Genomic DNA, 24,218 nt, shown 5'->3' with positions numbered 1-24,218 from the left:
GGTGTTTTGTCACCCGATATTTGAAATTAGTGTATCTTGCACCCCGGAATAAGTTATTCGACGTGCAATATATGATTTTGGAGTAGGAGAAGCTGATCTATCCAAATAACCTATTTATTGGGTAATATTCCATAAGGTTAATAGTCAAAAACCCATTTTATTTATATATTTACTATTTATAGTAAATTTTTGTTTAAGTATTGTTCTTCATCATTTAAACTTTAGGATTAATGTATAATATGAAAGTAGTTAGAAAAATTTAAGAATAAGGTGGTGAAAAGTGAGATTTTGAAGGAAATGGGTTGAAAGGGGATTTGAGGCTTTAGGATTGAGTTCTGAGAAGTCAGTAAGGGGTTATGATCGACCCATTGCCCAAGGACATCTAACTCCAAGTTGGCAAAAATCCGGGACGTTACACTACCCCCGTGCAGAACAGATATGACCAATGAGGAGACCAAGGATTAGCGTCGTTGTTGGACCATCTCAAGCTCTTTCCCTTGGTCAAGGAAAATGATTATATGTTGTAGCATGTGAACATAGTTGGGCTTGCTTCTCTAGTTGTTCCTTCTACAGGATGCCTGGGGACCCACCTCAGGCTCCTCTCTCCCTCAATCATGGAAAAGGATTCTATGTCGTAGGACATGCATAGCTCGAGTTGCTTCTCTTTCTTTTACAGAATATTAGACACTTGATTCTTGTCATCCCTTCCAATCTCAGTTCTACAAACAACCCCCCCACCCCCACCCCCCACCCCACCCCCCCCCCGGGTGCAAAAGAGATATGACCGATGAGGAGACTAAGGAATTAGCGTCGTTGTTGAACCATCTCAGGCTCCTCTCTCCCTCAGTCAGGGAAAAGGATTCTATGTTGTAGCATGTGCACATAGCTCGAGTTGCTTCTGCGGTTGTTCCTTCTACAAGATGCTTGGTGGCCAACCTCAGACACTTGATTCTTGTCATCCCTTCTAACTTAAGTGTCGGCATTTGTCTTTGAGAGGTCAACTCACACTTATAGCGACAGAAAGGAAAATCACAGTGGATCGTTGCTACTCCATTTCTGGCAACTCTGTGGTGTGGCTACCCCCATGCAGAAGAGATATGACCAATAAGGAGACCAAGGAATTAGCGTCATTGTTGGACCATCTCAAGCTCTCTCCCTCGGTCAGGGAAAATGATTATATGTTGTAGCATGTGAACATAGCTTGGGTTGCTTCTCTAGTTGTTCCTTCTACAGGATGCCTAGGGACCCACCTCAGGCTTCTCTCCCTCATTCAGGGAAAAGGATTCTATGTTCTAGCACGTGCATAGCTCGAGTTGCTTCTCTTTCTTTTACAGAATATTAGACGCTTGATTCTTGTCATCCCTTCCAATCTTAGTTCCACCAATGAAGCGACAGCAAGCTCCGCCTCTTTCTTTTCCTTTTTGCTTATTAGCTTTAGGTTGTGTTCTTTTCCCGGCTCACGTTTGCTTTAGTGGACCTTCTAATAAAAATTGATGCCCACCCATTGAAACCTTCTTGATTGTATATAGGGCCCAATGAGATGTAGTTTAGACATCCAGCCCATCCGTTGTGTGTGTCCCGCTTGGATGAGGGGTCACACCAAATTTCGGGCCATTTCAAAACTTAGGTGGGGCCCACCAAGTGCTTTTTGAAGTTTTAGTCATGATTTCCCATGGTTTTAGATGATGTGGTCGACCTGAGCTCCTGATACAGCTGATTTTTTGCACATCCCATAACCTAGAGGGGAACTACCAAATGCACGATGTGGATGTCCATCACACATCATGGTGGGGCCCACAGAGCTCAACCTCATGGGAAGCTCCCATGAGGTTGACCTCACAGTACTCTCTCTCTCTCTCTCTCTCTCTCTCTCTGTGTACATGTAATAACAACTAGAGAGAAAGAAAGTCCACATAGTATCACATTGCTAAAATAGATACTAAAAAAAGGAAATAGGCAAATAGAACAACTACGCATAAAAGACCATGCATAAGACTTTATTATGGCATGTGTACATAAATGCATGACCCAAAATTCTTATGTTTGGCCACCTTGTGCTAAAATACCATTTGCATGAGTACATAGCCACACGTGGATAGTTGCCACATATAAGGTTGGACTAGGGGACGCAATGGGCCAAGTTTGGGACAAGCCAACCTAGGCCAATGCCCAGGCTGACACTTAAGGTCCATGGCCTGAGCACCACCCAAGCCCAGCATGAGCATAGCAGAGCATGCCCAAGCTCAAGCCCAAAAATTTTGTTTGGGCCTAGGCCTAGGCCGACCCAACTCAACCCAAAATTGAGAAAAACCCTCTTTTCAACTTGAGTGTTTTTAATCTATCAGTTGATCAAATGGGCCACACATTCATAAAGAAATAGCGACTTAAGATGAAAGAAATCAATGGTCTCCATTCAAGATGCAAAAATTGCCCACTCAATGATTTGAATTCATATTTGTAGGACATAAGAAATGCACATATGAAGTCACGTCAGGTTAAGCCGGGCTAGAATGACCTGAGTCCAAGCCTAACCCGAAAAATCGGGCCACGCATACCATGCCAAAGCCCAGCCCACGGGCCAAGCTAATAGGTCCAAGCCTAGTCTAAATCCGAACCAAGCTCGTCCAGCTGGGAGACCATCAGCCCATTGCCACCCTTAGATTGGACTTCAACTGCATCAGTTCCCCCCGGCTTTGAAAAATGCATCCACAAGTTTGAAACTAACATCATTCTCTAAATCTATATTGTCGTCGTAGCACACATCTTCAATTGCCTTGATGGATTCTCCAAGTCACTAGGTGTAGCATTGACCAAATCATGTGCATTCTTCCTTTTGTGCGCTTGTGACCATGCAATGCCATATTCTTCCATGGTGATTGCGTAACTTGTTTTGCTCTTTGTATCATGTTTGTCACGCTTTCCTCTATTGCAGTCTTGATGGCCTCATCGTGAATTGCTTTGAACTCTAACATGGCAACTACCGTCTCTCTATTCCTTCATCATCTTATAGTGGATCATTCAAAAGGTCGAAGACAACCTATTTCATAGGGATGTGTGTGTATTTATCTATCCACAATATTGTACGTGATGGTCGTATAGCCACCGATGTCCCAACAATACATGACAAACCTGCATTGGAACGACCTCACTCCAAACAAATTCCATGTAGTGTGTAAGCCCAATGAGTAACCCACCAATCATCAGTAACTTATCTATATGGATTCCCCACTCAGCTAAGCAATTGTGAAACTCGTGGGAACTTTTCCATTCAGAGCTTCAACTGATAGACCATTCTTTATGACATTATATTTGTCTTTTTTATGGCTATCTTTCTTTCTTTTTTTACACTAAATTCATGTTGTCACCATTATTGATGATCATCTTAATAGTCTTTCCTTCACAGGACACTTGTGCACAGCCAATTTTCTTTTGTTCTTTCTTAGGATATGCCTCAACTAGTTGAACCGCTAAAATACAAGGTCCTTCATTCCATCCCTCAAATATGATTTGTCACCATCAATACGGTCTACGTCCCCATCCTTTGACTCTTCATTTTCAATGGTCTCCTCCAAAAAGTGAAGGAACTAAGATGGACATAAAACTAAGACGTCTTTTACCTCGACACTTACAACAATTAATAATGTTGCTCTCTCTTCTCAATGTCTCTCTACCATTTCTCATATTGCCTTAGGGCCCAAAACCGACATGGCCTTTTGGCTCTCATCATTAGTGATTATAGGGATGCACAATTTTGCCTCAATCTGTGGTACTACCACTTGAAGTAGTATGCTACTGGAGGTAAAACAGGACAATTGATACCCCATAGTGTTGCATCCGTAGCCACCTTTCTATCATACGCCTAAGCTCCTGGTGCAATATGATAAATCTTGTACACAATAGTCGACTTTACTACCACCAACACCCTCTAGATCTCCAGTTTCAATATGTTCCAGTATCAGGCAACTCTTTGTGATGCTATCTCAAAAAAACTCATATCAAAATGCCAAACAATAGTATTTATGTTTATATTATTCATCGGTCAAGTTTTCTTGCCTCAATGAAAGGAGATCTTGAAATGTAACGGTCCCATCATTGAGGACCAGAATCCTATTTTCAGCTTGGCTTTTTTATTCCTCCCAATTTAAAACATGAGGAAGTCCATCAATTCATACAAGGTATGATTACTGATATACTTGATCGATCTGTTTAGTGTGAATCATTAACTCATGGAATTATCAACTACATGATTTTGTATATATATGATCAGTTTCACCTCTTGTACTCGCAAGACAACCCATTCATCTATAATCTAGCCTAAACCTAACTGTTGATCATACACAAAACTTACCGATCTTGACCCATGATCCTCACCGTAGATCTACATCACTAATGATCGTTGAACCCATAAGTTAGATCAGCCTGTTGAACCATGTGGTAACGGACCTAAACTGCTCAAATCAATCCAACCAAGAAGATAAATCAGTCCCTCAATTTTTACCCTAAATTGACGCATACAAGTCATCCAATCCCATCATCAATCGTAGGCCATTCGTTCATCAATCTTCACATATGTTTGTATACTTGACAATCATTCATCGATCCAACTGTCGAGAAGACCCCTTGTGGATAGATAAAGCTATCCTACTGTTTAACTTTTGATTTGGACAATCATATCATCATAAAAGAAGGATCTAATCTACGCTATTTATACCCAATCATCAACGATTCCGAACCTTCCATTTAAATCTGATACACAAAGGAATGTTTTGCACCGTTAAAGTCCAAATCTAATGGTTACAACTGACAAATACACCATTGATCATCTTAAGTTTTTTATGGTGTACACGTTCCTACCTGACACTATACTTCGGAAAATCTATTTGTGGGAATTCGATCATGATGGAAATTTAATCAGTGCTTATTCAGACCCATTGAACCATATATCTTCAATCTCCACACCTAATTTACAAGTTCTATTGTCCATCAGATTTCACATCATATATGTTGGATGGCCCACCTGAAAGTCAAGCAACGACCATCATTACAATTCACAGGCCATCCCCGACAAATCTACCAATTTACATTTCACATAGGGACACTTCAGGACCTATTTCCGAGAACTCCTAATTGTCCAGTAGGAATCCTACAGTTTCTAAATCCAAAAGTATACGTTAGTCGTGGCACGCACCTTTTTGTTTGTTTCGGAGCTGTTTTGGTGGGGTGTACCACACCACCGGGCGGCTCACCTAAATGTTGAGTCTTCCTCCGCCACCAACTTGACATCCTCCTAACCAACATCAGCATCACAACATGTTGTTGAAAACTACACCGTACATTCTCACTCAATAAAACACGATCTAACCGTTAATTTGGAAGACTGACTATACATCTACGCCTAGATGCCCTAGAGGAACCCCGTGAACCATGGATCTATGATTTAACACGATACGACAGTTAAATTCAAATATAAACTGTTATAGTCGTACAATCAAGGTTAACCGATTAGAACCGTCCATTCAACAATGGAAACCACTCATCGGGTGGACCATTTGAAGATCAACATCCTCGACCAGAATACAGCTCTGTGGGCCTTTTGATTTATGAATCTAAGGATGATCTGATAGTTGATTTCCAATACAAACTCCTTAGCAAACTGATCTTGGATAATCGGTTTGAAAATCAACTTTTGATGGTCCAAACTGCCAGCCCGGTGGGTCACTGGATACTACGATCTGTGGACAGCTTGCAAATCACCCTGGCTGATGTATGTGTGATCTAGAGTGCACGTGTGCATGGGAAAAACTGAAAACGCCAATTCATTACAATGCACAGGCAAAGATCAAATGAGAGTGTCCCTATTTCCTTCTCTCTCAATTCTGTTTCTACAGCACCAATTCACGAATTATCATCATGAAATCCTAGCTGTACAATATCTAAAATTACGTGTTGTCAGCAACCACCCACTTCCTGCACTCCGAACAAACTACTGAGAAAATCGGCACCCGCTTTCTCCTCAACTCGTTCCTTTCAAAACAGCAAAGATTCTGAATCAATCCCGGCCATCCAAGACCTATTAGGATACTCCTAGGAGCTCAATCGTAAGGTAAGAAACCCGAAAACAGCATCAATTTCCCATTCTTTCCTTGCAACAATCTTGCGGGAGTTGATCACTTCTCTTGCGAACCCACCACAAAAGCGATCAGAACCTTTGATTTATGGGGTCTGCAAGCTCCCATGTACTAATCTGAGTCGTCCATAATGAGCATAATAGAGAAAGACTCACTGCATGAAGAAACGCAATTAGAGCCATCATCTTACTCGTTGGAAAAAACACCAGCCAATAGTTCTTGAACAACCCTGACTCAACATTCGATCCAACCATTATGCAGGTCATCTAATCGTTGTGTGATCACAGACATTCAACCAAGAGAAAGCCCAACGTTTGGGTACATCAAAACCGCAAGAAAACAGTGTGCAACTGAGTCATTGAACATGCTTCTGCGTAACTCGTTCGGGACGTTCAAATCCTATCACAGCTGTGATTCCGAAACCTGTAGAAACAACTGAGAGAGTTATAAAACCCCTCCCAATAGCGAGAGAAATATATACCAAACATAAGTGAAAAACTAAGAGAAAGATAGAGAGGAGATAGAGAAACCGTTGAGTCGACTCACTGAGTTTGAGCGAATTCAGGTTGGGTCGGGTTTAGTAGGTTTGGGAAACCTCTGGAGAAAAGCTAAGAGGCAGAGGAAGAGATTTAACTCGGTGTTGCAATCGAGTTGCAACCAAGTCGCAACTGAGTCGCATCAAGTCAAGCCAAGTCGAGTTAGATTTGGGCCTGGTTTAACCTGTAAGTTGTCTCACACTGCTTATAAGCATTATAATCTCAATTTAGTATCTTTTTATCTTAATTTTGGTTTTGTTAATATCGATGGTTCAATTTTATATAATCATGTTCGTTGGTTTATCTTATCAACATAGGAATTCAAAAACTTGTATTTTGTTATTTGAGAATCTATGTTTAACTGTTTTTCTAGATTTTAATCATGATGATTGTTGGATTCTCAGTTGTTATGCTCAGATTTTGAACGAGTTCTCCAATAGTCATGTTTTGTAATGTTTTCGAGAAACTGGTGTTATATATTGAGAAATTTTGAGGTTACTTGTGTTTATGATTGGATTTTGGCGCCTTGGAAAGGCTGGAAAGCTGAGTGCTTGATTTTTTAAAGGCTTTGGGAAAGGAATTGTATGATTCATGCATTCCACGAATGTGAACTCTAATTGATATATTTTGGTGAGCACCCAAGCATGTGCAACAGCTCTATGAACTTCTTTGGTTGAGTGCCCAAGTGTGTGTGATAGATTGTATGCTCCATCGATTGTGGCCGGTTGTGTAAGCATTGTGCGAGAGACCGCTATGCAAACCAACAGTTTTGATTGTGGCCGGTTGGGTGAGCTCCAAGTGTGAGCGAGAGACCGCTATGCAAACCAACAGTTTTGATTGTGGCCGGTTGGGTGAGCTCCAAGTGTGAGCAAGAGACCGCTATACGGATCAACGACATTGGTTGTGGCCAATTGAGTGAGCACCCAAGTGTGTGCAAGAGAATGCTATGTAGACCAACGAAGATTTAATTAACAGTATAAGCCGACTAAATTAAATTGGCCCCAGATTTTCTATTGATAACCATACTAAGACAATTGATGCATACTTGTATATTCTGCATTACATGCATGGTTTATAATGTTCATTTGGATTTAAATACTCGATTACTCATATTCTATGAAAATCTTTGTATTTGCTTTGAACTTTGATTACAAGTGATAAATTGTGTGAGGCTAATTCACTGGGCTTTTGTAGCTCATTATTTTAGTGTGGATAATCAATTTCAGGTGACGATTTACAGGAGACATTCCCAGAGGAAGATGGATACTAGAAGATTACTTCGTAGTTATTTTCTTATTTCATATTGAAGACTTAATATAATAAGGTCTATGGAGTTGACCACTTAATTTAGTTATTGAGGTGACTTGTTTAGTAAAGTAGAGAGTAATGATTGATGAATTAAACATGGATATTATAGTTGTGATGATGATTTAATGCATATTAGTTTCTTAATATAAGTAATGCAAAAATGTGAATGTGAATGCAGAATTGGAGTGAAAGCGATGAATAGTATTAAGCATTCATTCATTATTTATCCCTCACCCTCAAACTCAATCCAGAGTCCTTCTACTCGGGTACCAAATTTTGGGGTGTGACATCGGCTTCAACAAAAGTCCACCTATTCAATGCGGACCCCTTTAAGTTTCAACATCACAAATCATAGCTTGACTCCATCAGTCATCCAACACCAATTAAAATAAATTTCCAATAATTGTAGCCAATTGTGGAAAGCATGTAGATAAAGGTTACCAGCATAACCTTCAACTTCTACCTCAGCACGCCTTGCTGGGTCTTCCAAGTGAAGAAGTCAAGCATAATCCCTAGAGGGTTGGGTGGGTTTTATGGTGGTTGTAGAGGGGGTGGATTTTTTCTTTTGGGGGGGGTGGGGGGGAGGAGGGGGGGATGGTAAGATTGTTGTGGATTTGAGTGTTAAGGCTGCAAAGGCTGTTAGATTAGTGGTAGAGAAGTGCGAAAGGCTTGCATAGAAAAGCAGCAGAAACTTGCAGGGGAGGTTGTAGAAAGCTGCAGAAATTTGCAGAAAATCTAATAATAACTGCAGAATACATACTATATTTGATGATTGAGTCAATCAAGAAATCCACACAGAGATGACACATTTTCAACCTTTCTTGCTGTCACCACATGATTAGAGAGAGAAAAAGCTCTTGAACTTACAGTTTGCTGCATGAAGTATCCTTTGGTATCTTCATCAGATTCCACAGAGAGACCTGGATTATTTGAAGGAGACTCTTTTGGCTCGGACGCCATTGATGAAGAAAATACGCGGAAATAATGAGATCTCTGCAATCCAATTAAAGGAAACAGAAATGGAAAATGTGAAAAAGCTGAACTATAGACAATGTAAAAAAACGATAAGCTGATCAAGATCCCGCCATTCATCTGATCGGAACCACCATCAACATGCACCCGTCTGAAAATCCCACCAGCCCACGCACCTACCTCGAATGCAGACCACCAGTAATTCCTTTTCCAGCCGTCCGTTTCTCTTTTCTTTTTCTTTTTTTTATTATTTGCAAACAACGCGGACTGCTCACCAACCGGCTTTTCGGCCGGAGCATATCAATAGTGGCAGCGGCCCATCAGATAAATGGCCCGGATCTCGCACGCATATGCAAGGTTGGGGGTGGGGAGAAGACCTTTCTTCTTGTACTGGAAAGGAAGGAGGAACTTATAGGAGGGAGAATAACGGGGATGCGAAGAAGAGATGACCGTAACAGAGACGAAGATGCGGAGTATGCCACTGCCATTCGTAATCCGCCCTTCTCTTTTTATTTTTATTTATTTATTTATATTTTATTACTTTATATAAAAACAATTTCAAAGAGCGATGGATACAAAATGCTGACCTCCTCATTCTCTTTCGAGTTTTTTCCCGTTGTATGCCTTACTTTTAACCCACTTACCTTACATCGTCGGCCAAACTTACTATACTAAACTATGACCCTTCTGCACAGGTGCTTTTTTATCAAACCAAAATGCCCTTACTTTATCAGAAAAGGAATTTGATGTTGCTCCCATCACACGGTATAACCTTATTAGAAAAACTCCCATTTTTTAATTCCTTCTCTCCTCTTTGTGATTATCCACCCTAGCAAAAAAATCTCCACTTTCTAATTTCTTCTATTCTCTTTGTGATTGTCCACCCTAGCAATAAAACTCTCATTTTCTGATTTCTTCTCTCCTCTTTCTGATTGTCCACCATAGCAATAAAACCCTCATTTTCGGTATATTTTTCTTTTAGTCGAGATTACACTTGCCACATACGTCATTTTCGAGTTTATCAACCCAAGATAGGTCGGAAATTGTGCCCCCATTAAAGAAGCTACGAATGACAAGTATATTTCAATGTCTCGACTTCATTATGTGAACCCCACCGTATTTTATATGATATATCTCCACCGTCCACAGTCCAGCTATTTTATTTATACATTTATACATTTATATGATATATTTTCTTTAGTACTTTCTATAGTAGTGATTACGTATTGTCGATGTAATCCACAACAAATAAAGTCATTATGGTTGGGGGGGGGGGGTGGGGTATGGAGGGTGTGTGTGTGTGTGTGTGTGAGAGAGAGAGAGAGAGAGAGAGCAGGAGAAGACCTTTCTTCTTGTACTGGAAAGGAATGAGGAATTTATAGGAGGGAGATTAATGGGGATGCGAAGAAAAGAGGAGCGTAACAGAGACGGAGATGCGGAGTCTGCCACTGCCATTCGTAATCTACCCTTCTCTTTTTATTTTTATTTTTTTATTTATGTATTTATTACTTTATATAAAAACAACTTCAACGAGCGAGAGATACAAAATACGTACTGACCTCTTCTTTCTCTTCTGAGTTTTTCCCACTATATGCCTTACTTTTAACCCACCTACCTTACTCTGCCTGTCCAAACTTACTATACCAAACTATAACCCTTCTGTACGGGTGCCTTTTTATCGGACCAAAATGCCATTGCTTTATTAAAAAGGGAATTTGATGCTACTCCCCTCACACGGTATAACCCTATCAGAAAAAACTCTCATTTTCTAATTCCTTCTCTCCTCTCCTCTTTGTGATTGCCTACCCTAACATAAAAATCTCCATTTTCTAATTTCTTTTCTCATCTTTGTGATTGTCCACCCTAGCAGTAAAACTCTCATTTTCTAATTTCTTCTCTCCTCTTTCTGATTGTCCACCCTAGTAATAAAATCCTCATTTTCGATATATTTTTATTTTAGTCGAGATTACACTTACCACATACGTCATTTTCGAGTTTTATCAACCCAAGATAGGTCGAAAATTGTGCCCCCATCAAAGAAGCTACGAATGGCAGGTATATTTCAATATCTCGACTTCATTATGTGGACCCCACCGTATTTTATATGATATATCTCCACCGTCCACAGTCTAGCTATTTTATTCATACATTTATATGATATATCTTCTTTGGTACTTTCTGTAGTAGTGATTGCGTATTGTCAATGCAATCCACGGCAAATCCATTGGGTGTGAAGTAGACAACCACGTTAGTTGGGAGAAAAGTCATTGTGGTTGTATAAGGACATAATACCTTCTATTCAATACAAAGTATCAGTTCTTTTAATTAAATAAAATTGTACTTTATTTTAGAGATGAAGATAATAATGTTCTTGTTGAAAGTCACCATTTTGGTATCTATACGATGCAAAACAGTGATGAAAATCATATAAATATTTTTTAAGTTATCATTAAATAATAACGATCCCTAGCAGAGGCGCCATTTTGTTTCGACAAGAAACGAAATGTGGTTTTATAGGGGAATTATCATTCAATAATAATGAAGAAAATAGAAGAACATTATCATAATAGATTTCATTAATTTTAGGTTCGTTTACATTATCATCTTTCCCTTGATTCTAAAACAAAGTATAATGAATCAGCACAATGACATGAAAAAGAATTAATCCAATGGCAATTTCGGCGTGTTTTGCATCTGTCAGGGCGACAGAAGGGCGGGACCAGGATCCTTGCTCCAAGCCGACATTCACTGAATATATATATTAGAGGTCAAACCGTAAAATAATCCACAAAACTGCAAAGAATAGAGCTGTGGGGATACTTGTTGCGCTCGTATGCAGTGTACCCTATTGTGCGAGTGCGCTCAACACATCTCTGTTGTGCGGGTTCGTGCAACACTATTCACCGTGCAACACTATTCCACGTGTAACACTATTCACCGTAATATTATTCCCGCGCAACACTATTCACGTGCAATACTATTCAACGTGCAACACTATTCACGCGCAACGGATTTTTCAAAGAGAGGGATGATCGAGAGAGGGCCACGAAATGGGCAGGGCTACCTATCTTAGTCCTTGATGCGCAACAAACCAAACTCCTATTGACTCGTGCATTTTTTTTATACTGGGGAGTGACACTTGAAGTAATCTGAAGCACTTTAGGCTTGTAGAAATTTCCCTAAGACCGGGACACAATTGGCCCCATTTCTTTAACCTATGGTCACGATGCAGTGATGCCTATGGAAATAACAGTGCCTTCCCTAAGAGTCGCATTTCAGAATAATTTGACTCTAGAGGAATTTACAAGGCTATTCTCATGGAGTTAGAAGATTTGGATGATGTTCATTTAAAGGCTCTAAATGCGTTAAAATAGCATAAGGAATGTTTTGTGCAGGGGTCTACAACCAGAAAGTGAGGGGTAAAGCTTTTGGTGAAGGAGAATTACTATAGAAAGCAGTTTTGTTGATTTATGCGAAAGACGAAGAACTCGAAAAATGGAAAAAAAAAAAGGGGGGGGGGGGGAGGGGAAGACTTGTACACTATGCACAATGTAGTAAAAGGCGGGGTTTACATCTTATAGGATTCAAATGGGAATATCGTGAAGTTGGCAATCAATGGCCGGTATTTAAAGAAGTTTGTTCCCTGCATGTGGGAAACCTACAAGTTTGGAGATCAAAAGAAGTAAGAAAAAATATTTCAACCAAGAAGGTTAGGCTGAATCATACACATATAAAATTAGAACATTTAATTCTAAAAAGAAAAATGTAGTGCCTGAATTTTGTGTAGTCAGTTATACCCACTTATACACACCTAGACATATATATCTACCTCACAAGGAACACAATGAAAACTTAAACATAATGAATCAGTATACATGGTAGAAGTAATTGAAAAAGTTGAGCTTAAAGCCTTAGAGGGGGGTGAATAGGACTATGCCAAATTTTCAAAAAAATGTGAAATACAATGATAGATAGCACAATCAAATAATAAAGTAGCACAAGTAAATAGCAACCTCAAATGCACTAGTCTTGAGAGGTTGATACAAACTAAGTTCTCAGGACAACATAACACAAAAAACCAAAGGTTTATGGCAGGACAACCTTATTAGAACGTTTGTAAGTATCAAAAACCCAAACTAAGAAAGAGGCAAAAGAAATAATCTAAATTATTACAACATTCACCACATGTGCATAAAAAGAAATTACACCATTCACCACAAGTGCATAAAGTAAATTACAACATTCACACATATAAACAAATCCAATCATCCACCACAACTCCAGGAATTATAATGGTTTGTTTGTGTGTACACCAATTGTTTGAAAAACAGCCACACAACTACTCCACTCCTAATATCCACTCCCTCTGGATATTAGCTTTCACTATGAAAAAGGTTTTCCAAGGTTCACCTTTAAACCTTCACAATTGTGTCTTTAGATGGGCTTATATAATTATAAAAACCCCACACTTTGAGATTTTCTGGATTACTTCAGACGAAATCAAAAATTAGATTTTCTTGGCACAACCTCACAAACTATAAAAGATACACAAAGATAAATGATACTTATTTAAAAATTCTCCTTTTGATGAAGCTCGGTAGAATCAATCCGATGCAGACGAGATGTTCAATGTCCAATCTCACAAATGAAAGGTTCTAAATCTAAATGATTTTTAGATTAATTCAGCCTGGGCTAGCTTAATTTGATTTTAATTTTAAAGAGGGTAAAATCACAATTCCCTTCTATAAAGAAACAGAGTTGAATGAAGATCACAAAATCAAATGTAAAAAGCTATTTAAGAGAATTTAAAATGAATATAATGTAGCTTAAGAAATGCAGGAACTTATCTCTAAGAGTGATGGTTTGATATAGCTTGGAATGAATGAAAAACTCTGAAATTCGTCCTCTATTTATAGGTTAAAATTCTGTTCTCTCGACTAGTCTAAGGGTCGGTTCAACTGGCCGAAGGACCAACCAAATTTCAAAATTTCTGGCGCGATAAGATAAGGTCGTTACTCGACTGGTCGAGTGGGACCAAAAAACCTTGCTGGACTTTGAGTCGAGCCTGCACGATCGGTCAAGCACTGTTCACTCGACTGGTCGAGTAGTCTCCAGGACTGGTCGACAGCCAATAGAAAATTTCAAAAATTTGCAACAAATCTTAAACTGGTCAAAAAACTCTTGGACTGGTCGAGCCAAAGCTTGGACTAATCGAACAAAGACTAGGACTAGTCGAGGAAACGACTTATAAACTTATGAAATGACTCACATAAAATATGTAATGAATATGACTCAACCTATGGTCAATCTAGGGTCATCCATACCTTGTTTGTGAGTTTGAATAATTGAAACATCGTTCGCTTTCCTAACTCATACACTTGAAATACTTGAATCTTGTCTTCAAATCTTAAACTTGAGCTTAGGTAAAGACTTAAGTTCTTGAGATTGTTTAAGGTACTGATCTTGAAAATTAAACTCAAACTTGAGCCTTGAACTTGTACTTGTACTTGAGATTGAAATCTTGAACTTCGACAACACTTCTTCAACTTGAATACATAGAGAAGTTCAACGAAGACTTGGACAACTTTAAAATGCACGAAGTTAATCTATTCATTTCATCAATACATGATACAGATTATAAATGATTTAGCACAACAAAATTTGACAACTCTGGGTGCTAGATTTACAATATAGCATTTACAGTAATTAAATTTTGGGCACGAAATTTTATTTAAGGGGGTAGATTGTAACACCCCGAACTTTTTAATACTCGAGTATTGAAAGTTTTCAAGTGTTACCATGAAATTTAATTTACTACACACATGTGTGTATCACCAATTTATCCGATCCTAACCTTACATCTATTCTCTAATTCGAATATGACCAATTATAACATCCCATATGTTACCGTTTTAACCTAGGTTAATCTTGTTGTTTGATATATGTATTTTCCCTTAATTTATAAGAATTTTAACTTATTTAGTGAATAACTCTTTATTTGTAATAATTTAAATATAAGTACTTTTGTAAGAATTTTTAAAAAACGTGCCTATAACCATGTAGAATCGTTAGATTTCTCAAAACTCTCAAATTAACAATAATTACGAAAATAGCATTAACCTAGACCCTTAAAATTTAGATGATATGGTTCTCATGATCCATTTGATGTGAAATTTTATATCATGTATGTCGAATTTCAGCCCTTATATCATTGTAAAAGTGGCTCAATTGACAAATCAACCCCTTAACCATTGATTTTGGTGTCCATCGAGTGAGGAAAGCTCTTGGGTAGTAGTAGTAGGATATTTTCTTTCATATGAACGACTTGAATTTCTCATCATATAGAGTGAGTATGAAATATGAGAACCCAGCTTGGTAGGCTTTTCCTTAGGCATGAAGTTAGCCATTTTAGGCTTATCAACTCATTCTAAATCTGGACCTTTTGATTGACGCACTTTATACCGTCAATCGCAACTCAAGTTTGGACCACACTTAGGCCTTATACAACTATGAAATCATATAAAATTTAGACTCCGATTTATGATCTTATACCGTTGAATGATGACCGCCTTAAAGTCAATTCCTTCATTTTGGTGCAACAAGTGAAATTTTAGATTTAGGCCTTTTTCACCATCGATCAACTACCAAAATTTACTCAATTGTTTTCTTATCTCGGCAACACATTTTTTCCAATTGGGCCCTGATCATTAAGCGAAGACCATTAATTGAGATCAAGTCCATTTTAAGACCTGTTAGGAGAACTTTCAAGATGGGCCAATCTAAATTTTGGATCACCAGGAAAATGATGTATCATGACCCTATTCGACGACCCCGATGCTGTGACAGAATTAGATTTAAATAAAGATTGTTAAAAAATATAAATTTGAGAAACTCAATTCAAGCGGGATATAACACACCCACTCTCACACCTACTCCATTACAAGAAGGAGGTGTGTGCCTCTTCTCCACTCAAAAACCCACACACCTCACCTTCCCACATCCAAGAGAATGAGAGAGAGACATCCAAACCTAGATGTTCATCCATTCTCTTCCTTCTCCACACATGTGGTGTCTCTCTCTTACTTGAGCGATATTATGGTTCATGTAGAAGCCCTCTTACATAGATATTTACATAGGGTTTACATTTAAAGCTAAGGTAAAGGATTCTTTTAAGCTTATACCAATTTAAGTTGAATTTATATGTAGTCATCTTATTTCCCCATTAAAGTTATGTATAGTTTGATTTTTAATGTGATTTCTATGTTAATAAGTTACTAATAATTATAAATTATTTATTCATGTTGGAATTATATTTGAGATATGATTTTAATTATGTTGGACATATTTTGTGGGTCAAATCACAAAACTATGCCTTAAATTGTGAAACTACATGCATTCAGGTCTTAAACTGTGCATAATTTGCGCATTTAATGGACTGGATAGTTATGTCAACAAATAGTATGATTTTATTAACATTAATTTAACTTAAAATCTATATTTTAAACCTTAGGGCAACAGAACTCACTTTTGGAGTAATTTGAACTTATCGAGCGGTCCGTCTGACCAGAAATCGCACTGTTGTGCATATGGATTCACTTTGAAGTGTATGGACTATTTCTACCCAATTGGGGTTTATTTTATTCTAATTCCATATTAATTAGTCCATGAAAATAATGCTGGACTTTTTATGAATTCATGATGAGTGATAGATATAAGCCTTGCCCTTCGCCGATTTTGAGAGCGACGTGTGTTTCCACTCTCTATTGAATTGGCTTTTGCTTCTCTCTCTTATTTTGTTGAGTTAGCATATTTGCTACCTTTCTCTTTTATTGAATTAACTTATTGCTACTTTTATCTTTTATTAAGTTAGCCTTGTGCTACCTCTTTTTTTTTTATAGCTTGGGCATGTATCTTAGAATTTTAAAAATCTCATGGTTTGACTTATTTCCCTATTAATGTATGTGATGTGTTAAAGGTATCACAACTAGTGACTTATATGTATTTATCGTAGATATAATGCACTCTGGGTAGTGACCATTTTGGTCGAAATGTAAATCATTAGATTTGGATAGTGGTGCACACATCGATGTAAGTAATCCGCAATGCGTATTACATTACCTTTCTCGAATTGGATGTCACAATTAGTCGCTCTATGAACAAATCGTGTTACGTAATTCATCCAATCCATGTGTTGTATCGTCTCGAGGAGTTACATAAATCCACGGTAGTGTTAGACACACCAATGAATCTCCCTACTTATGGGATGTGGAGCGAGCCGAATTTTTATGAATTATATTCCATAATGTGGTGGTCTTATATATGATGAACCGCACACACTATACTAGGCATGCATTCATGTAGATTTGGTTGTGCATATCGATACCACCCGTAATGGTGAAATACGAGGTGTATCGGAACCCTTACATTGTTATTATGATGAATCACTTGAATTATTGTTAATCTTAAAAGATAACCACCGCTATGAGTACGGTGCTAACTCTCTCCAACCATACAGATTATGTAGGTGATGCATATATTAAAGATATGGGTGATGGATGATCTCCCTGTGAAAGACTACGAGTGATGTGAGATTATATTGTAGATGCTTTCATTTTAATTTAACTTTATTTATGTTTCATGTTGCGAATTTGGATATTTGTAATAAGTTCCCACCTAGGTGAACATTAAATAATTAGTTGAACTTTTATATTTAAATGGAATAAGATTTATAATATGGTTGGTTTTATTCTCATTAATAGGTACCTTCATTAATGTGATCTAAAATATGGTGTAATTATGAAGTATTCATTAATTCATTTTACTAACACCCAAAATTCTCAAGCACGAGTATGTACACTCGAGCCACAAAAACTCGGGGCGTTACACAAAAGGTTGAATACGACTTCATTCACTTAAAATGCTTTTAATTACAATGTATGTATATATATATATATATATATCGATTTTTTCTAAGTTCATATAAAAATATAAAAAAGAATCTTAAAATGGCTGACAACGAAGCCACTGGTACTGATATATATAGTCATCTATAGTTTACTCCTCTATTATTCATCAGTCTTCCCAAACAGTAGACTCTCAGGAACGTGAGTTGTGTAAGGTCATTGCATTGATAAGATTGATGCTCATGCTCTCAAGGCATGTTTTGGAAATAACTAATGTTGCCTCTTTTAATGATCTCTGATGTTTGAGAATTTTGAGTTGAGTTTTTATGGCAACAATCTCTTTTTCCAGCTCTGCATCAAGACCATCATCCTTCAAACATTGTTGCTGCTCGAAAAGTTGTTCAGAGAGTTGCGAACAGAAGTTTGAACTTTTGTGTGAAGAGCTTCCGTAGTAGCAAACTTAGAATCTTGAGTCCACCTAAGTTGGAGAAGACGTCTTCTAACAGCCCGACGTCTTTTAAGAAATTTATTCGAAGCATGTCAGGTACTCCGGGTTCATTGTAATTATGTAAGATGGTCTGCACTATGAGAAGATGTTCCCATGCTCTAGTGCAGTTTGGTGGGATGATTCGAAGGGCTGAATCACTTCGAGGAGCGGAGGAATTTCGTCCACTAAGTGTGCTTCGCGTAACTCTTACAAATTGAATTAAAAGATGTTTTATAAGAGGGCTTCGGCGAAAGAAATGACTTCAATAGCCATTTTTTAAGGAGTTTGAAGTGATGGGGTTTGAAGTGAGGATAATCCCACATTTAATATGATAAGATCCCATATAGTGGTCAAACGACAACGTTTAGTTATATAGAGAAGAAGCCTCTTCGAGTGCTCGCAAGAAATGAAGAAGTGCAATTAGTACAAGCATTTAATGCAGGGGGTGATTAATGCTTAAAAAGTTAGGAAAGGATTTTAGCCAAGATATACAGTCAAGTCCAAAAAAAGACAAAATATTTAAGCATAAAAGGTCGAGAGAACGAGTTTGTACATTAAGGCATAAAGTGTATACAAACTAAACAAATTAACCAAAGAAAAGATGAAGTAATTAATTTGGCAGATCGCGAAGCTCCTCATATTGAGAAATGTATTTGACCAAAGCATCTTCCATCTCTAGCTTATGGGTTGTCTATCGAGGGAGCTCAGCATCTTGTTGGTCCAAATAAGCTCGCATCTCCCTTCAAAGCAATTCTCCTCAATTAAAGACAAGCTTCGTCTCAACCCATCTTGCATATGCGATTTTCGACTCCATACGAGCCTCGTGGAGTTGGGATTTCACTTTACAATATCGATCCTTGAGGTCATTAGAAGGATTCTCTTTATTCCAGACCTCAAACCTTAGTTCCATCCTTAATTATCGAAGATCCCGGATGTGGTATTTGGTATACCGATAGATCGATTTGACTATGGAGAGTGAGTCCTTAAGGATGTCATGATGAAGCTTAATCTATCTGAGACAGTCTTTCATAAATTAAATATCTTTAATTCATTGGTTTATTGTGTCACGAAAAGCCTAGGCTCGTCCAAAGTCAACAAGAATTTTATGAAATCTTTGTAGAATAGATGTGTATACTTGAGCCTATTTTTCAGTAGCTAGTATTGGTTCAAATGACAGGAAACGAAGCTCAGTTTCCTCATCTCTATTGGTCTAAAATAGAGATAATAAATTAAAATTAAAAAGAGTAAAAAACAAAAACATCATTTGAAGATTTGACGAATGAAGCCCGCGACACATGGACAACCATTAATATCGTATCATGTTTCTCACCATTCTTTGTCGAATGACAAGAAACTTGGGAGGGGGGGTGTTTATACCAAAATCTAGCAGATTATATCAATAGCACAAATTATGCCACGTGGCATGTACAACATGTCCAACTTGTACGCTAAGTATATAAAAAGTATATAGAATATCTGGATTCCACATTAACCGGACAATCTCTGAATAAGGATGAATAACCGTTATGGATGTGTCAATGTTGATGCACATTCAATCGAGGGAAGCCACGATCAAGATAAGGATAACCACTCTTTCCTAGTTGGTTATACGCAGAGGCGTTACATAGGCCATCAGTTGTCTTCAACCTCAAGCAGGAGAAGCTATAAATAGCAGGAGCGAACATGAAAATTGTCCTCAATCAAGATCCAATCCTCAATCCAAATACAGAAGCCCTTTATTAGCACAATGCTGATGATTATCTTAGTGTAGCATTTAGCTTAGATCATCCACTGCTTGTTAGCCATGGACCATTAGATTATGAGTAACATCAGTCTGTCCATGCGACTAGGTTGGACCGTCTCATAGTTTTAATCCTGTAGTTATAATTTCCTTCCATTTGTGCTTGCGTGCTGGATTTGAAGGAAGAATATTAGCTCTAGGACCCGTCCGCTTACGCTCATATTCTGGGCCGATGTTAGCTATTGTAATCCTTGATATCATCATTGCTCTACTCACCAGAATAGTGTTGCTGCTGCTCTTAGTTAAGGTAGACGATCTGACCTTAGTGGTAAGAGATTGTAACCAATCACGTTTGGAATCCGCATCCATTTCTATCTACCTCCGCCCATTCAATCATACAATTGTTGCACCTTCTTAAGTCTTTAATTGATAAGGCAAAACAAACTCATTGAAGGGGGATCCCCATCTTTCGTAAATCGCCTGGTTAAAAATAAGGGCAAGATTGTTGGCTGAATAGATGATAGTCAATTAACCCAATACCACTTTATCTCTACGCCAGGGGTCGACGGTGATCATGGTTTAGATTGGACCCACATCAATCCTAACACGCCTGAGCACAACAAGACAAGAACACATGTGGTCGGAGAAAACCACACCAACAACTGATATAGTGTTTGGACAACAATTGCCAACTCATTCTTCACCAATTAACGAACTTACTATTCCAACTTTACCTAATTGTAATAAATGGCTCCACCTGCCTTGTGATTGTAAGATGGGTGATATGATTGACCGAGCTCACTTCTTTTCCCCATCTATTGGCGATGTATTCACCGATGATAACATATACCATACAACAACTGTTACAACTACCAATGCTGATATTATAGAGAGGGTAGAGGGTGCCAGTAATGTGGCCATTGGATGTTTCATAAGCTCATAGCTAGAGTTACATAATAAAATAGGGTCTTCAAGAAACGTTTATATCCTTTCATCATGACCAGATGGATGGTGATAAGTGGGCCTTTCTACATAATTTAATAGGTGTTACAATCAAATGGATCCTTATCACATAGACTCAGAATTGGTATTTAAACACTGAATATTTGATGCTTAATACAACAAGACAAGGAGAAGGATAATATCACGATCACTAAACTGACCCCGTCTTTGATGTGTAAACATTTAACATTGTCTCCTCATGACCAACAATTTTATGTGAGGGCTAGCTGCCTTGAATTTTAATAGGCAGGGGTATATTTGACCAAGGCCCGCTTCTTAGCACTAGCCAACTCAATCAAATGTGGATAAGATCACCAACAACATTGGTGCACTTCATTATTGCCAGCATTGGTAATAAGAAGGCACATAGACAATGTTGTTCTGGCCCTTAAGGGCCCATTTAGATACCACCAAGTAAGTTACTTTTTCTACTTATAACAATAGATAAGTAGATTATTTAAGATAAGTTTGGTTTATGATCAATTATAGCTAGCTTTTTTATTTAAAGTTACTTAACCACTTCAATTTAATAAGTACAAATCAAGATAAGCTACATAAGGCATAAATATCTTCAGTAACTTAAATCCAAACACCCTGTAAGTTACTTTAGATAAGCTACTTATGCCATAAGTAGCTTATCTTGGTTTCTACTTAACTAGTGGATAAGTATGCTTGGTAAACAATATACTTATTATCTAAAAAGTAGAAAAGCATATTTGGTTTCCAACATCACAAGCAATTATTCTGAAAGTCTGATTAGTCCTCCTCGCATCCACCATCCATTATGTGGGGCCAAATTTTGATGTGAATTGTTCATTGTGTGGGGCCCACCTTTGATGTGGGTCATCCATCATGTAGGGCCCACCTTGGTTGTGGGTCATTCATCATTAAGGGATGACTTTTAATGTGCACAGTTAATTCAGTAGGGCCCACCTTTGATGTTAGTCATCCATCTTGAGGGCCCACCATCAATGTTATTGTCTATCATGTGGAGCTCATCTTCAATATCCATTGCCCATCATACGGAGCCCACATTTGATGTGGACCGTCCATCATGTGGGCTCACCTCCGATGTGGACCGTCCATCATGCGAGACCCACCTTGGATATGGGCCACCCATCATTAGACCGATCTTTGATGCGGACAGTCCATTACATGGGGCCCAACTTGATATGGGTCATCCATCATGTGGGGCCCACCATCAATATCATTGTACGTCATGTGGGGCCGCCTATAATATCTACTGCATGTCATGTAGAGCCCATCTTTGATATGGACTGTCCATTGTGTGGGCCGCCCATCATGTGGGGCCCACCATATTAATACCCTAGCTCAAAAGTCAATTTGCTTCAATCATTAGGAGGGCCACATGTGTACAAAGAAAATTAATGGTAGAAAATGTTTGACACTCAGCAAATATGGTTTAAACCTATCAGATTAACAAACAGTTCTATTTTTATCCAAGGAATCGGGATGGTAGGGCTGACATCTTAAGGAAAGTAGATCTTACACGCACAACGTTGGAATGTTTAGTGACTCTGGCTTTGCATCCCTTCATACATAACATGAGGATACTCTATCTAACTAAGATCGATTGCCTAACTCCCATTGTTAGTAATTTTTTCATCAGTAAAAAAGTAAAAAGAAATTACTGATCTGAATAAGTTAATTTTCTGAAATAATAAAATTACCAAACTAAATTTAAAAATAATAATAATATTAACTTATTTACTTTATAAGTTAAAAAAACTACTTTTTGGTAGTATCCAAACAAGCCCTAAGAGTCCATTTGGATGGTAAGTTACTTTTGCCTCATGCATCTTATCATGGTTTCTACTTAACTAACAAATAACCATGTTTAGTAAGTATGTTTTTAAAATACCTCACTAAAAAGTCTCACGTTGCCGTGTTGAAACACCCAGTCCGATAATATTGTAATGTGGGGCCCACTTTAATGTATGTGTTAGATATTGTAGACACTCCACTAATCAAAATATGACCATGTGGCTTTGTAACTTCAGTGGCCCTCGATCTGGGTGAGTATACACGGCTAAAATCACCATAAGAGGACAACCAATGATCCCAGTTGAGCCAGAATTGGCTCAGCACAGGAGGCTAAGTGTCGACTTTTGTAAAAAGCCTGTGTTACCAACACTGACTGCGAGCTTTTTGCAGATTTCAGTACTATTTCATATGCTAGGCACTCCATCTTAGGCTTAGTTGCTCTTATCTCTTCAGCAGGCTTCGTCTTAGACTTGGTTGCTCTTATCTCTTCAGTAGTGGTTTAGTTTGCTCGAACCTGGCATTGATGCCAAAGCCCAAGGCTTGGGAGAACCAAACCTGCTCAATCTTATCCATTCATCCTTATGTGTCCTTGCCTCACATGCCTATAAAAGATGGTCTCACCCTCACAACTACTCACAACAGAGAGCTAGGAGGAGAAAAAGGGCAATCAGACTCATATAGTGTCTGAAAGGGAGAGAGTTTGAGATAGAGGCTTTCATTCTTCAATCTCTTCTATTATTTCAATCTCTTTTGTTCTATTTCAACTTCAAAACCAACATTGTATTCTCAATATATCCTTTTCCAATCATATATTCCAACCACACTTCTTTGAACAAGGTAAAGTATGCTCTGACATCACGTAAAGTATGCTCTATAGTTGCCTTTTGAGGATCTTCTGTATCAGAACATGTCACTTAAAGGATTAACTGAAAACTCTATGTTCCTTTTCTTTTTCACACTTCTATCTGAAAGCCTTTTCTTCTACCATTTCTATTTCATTTTTTGTTTATCTTTTGTAGTTAAACATTTGAGGTTTAATATTTTTACTAGAAGTTCCTTGAATCTCCTTTGAAAGCGTACAACCTGACAAAGTAGAGACTGTGTTTCACATTGGCGGTAAAAAGGTGTCTAACCTCTTCTTTTTTCATAACCAAGGCCCTTACCCAGAATCCATGGCACATATCAAACCAAGAGTGTAATGCCCCAGTTTTTAAAACCCTAGTATATGACTCGTTCTCCAAAAACCCGATTCTTAGCCTTTAAAATTTAGTGCACATTTGAACCGCTTATCGTTAATCAAAGTTAGTAGCAAACGTATCTAGAGTAAACCATGCATTGTATGAAAACATTCTCATC

General features: G+C 38.1%; 1 protein-coding gene across 6 annotated transcripts in view; it reads right to left on the bottom strand.

Annotated features, from left to right (window-relative positions):
- The window catches only part of LOC131251319 (lactoylglutathione lyase-like), an 89,318-nt gene extending 78,904 nt beyond the window's left edge, over positions 1-10,414 (bottom strand). Inside the window, exons 1-2 of one of the 6 annotated variants that reach the window (XM_058251972.1) lie at positions 10,289-10,414; positions 8,840-8,965 (exon numbers count right to left, since the gene is read on the bottom strand). In XM_058251972.1, coding sequence (XP_058107955.1) covers positions 8,840-8,965; positions 10,289-10,399 — 237 coding nt within the window. In that variant the 5' untranslated portion in view covers positions 10,400-10,414. Of the gene's footprint in view, positions 1-8,839; positions 8,966-9,120; positions 9,300-9,321; positions 9,491-10,288 lie in introns of those variants that run through there. The other 5 variants (XM_058251973.1, XM_058251971.1, XM_058251974.1 and 2 more) reach the window with 5 other exon arrangements.
- Between the last annotated feature and the right edge of the window lie 13,804 nt (positions 10,415-24,218).

Source organism: Magnolia sinica, chromosome 7, assembly GCF_029962835.1.
Source record: "Magnolia sinica isolate HGM2019 chromosome 7, MsV1, whole genome shotgun sequence".
NCBI lineage: Eukaryota > Viridiplantae > Streptophyta > Magnoliopsida > Magnoliales > Magnoliaceae > Magnolia > Magnolia sinica.
The sequence above is the reverse complement of the archived record's forward strand: the minus strand, read 5'-3'. Positions and strand labels throughout refer to the sequence as shown.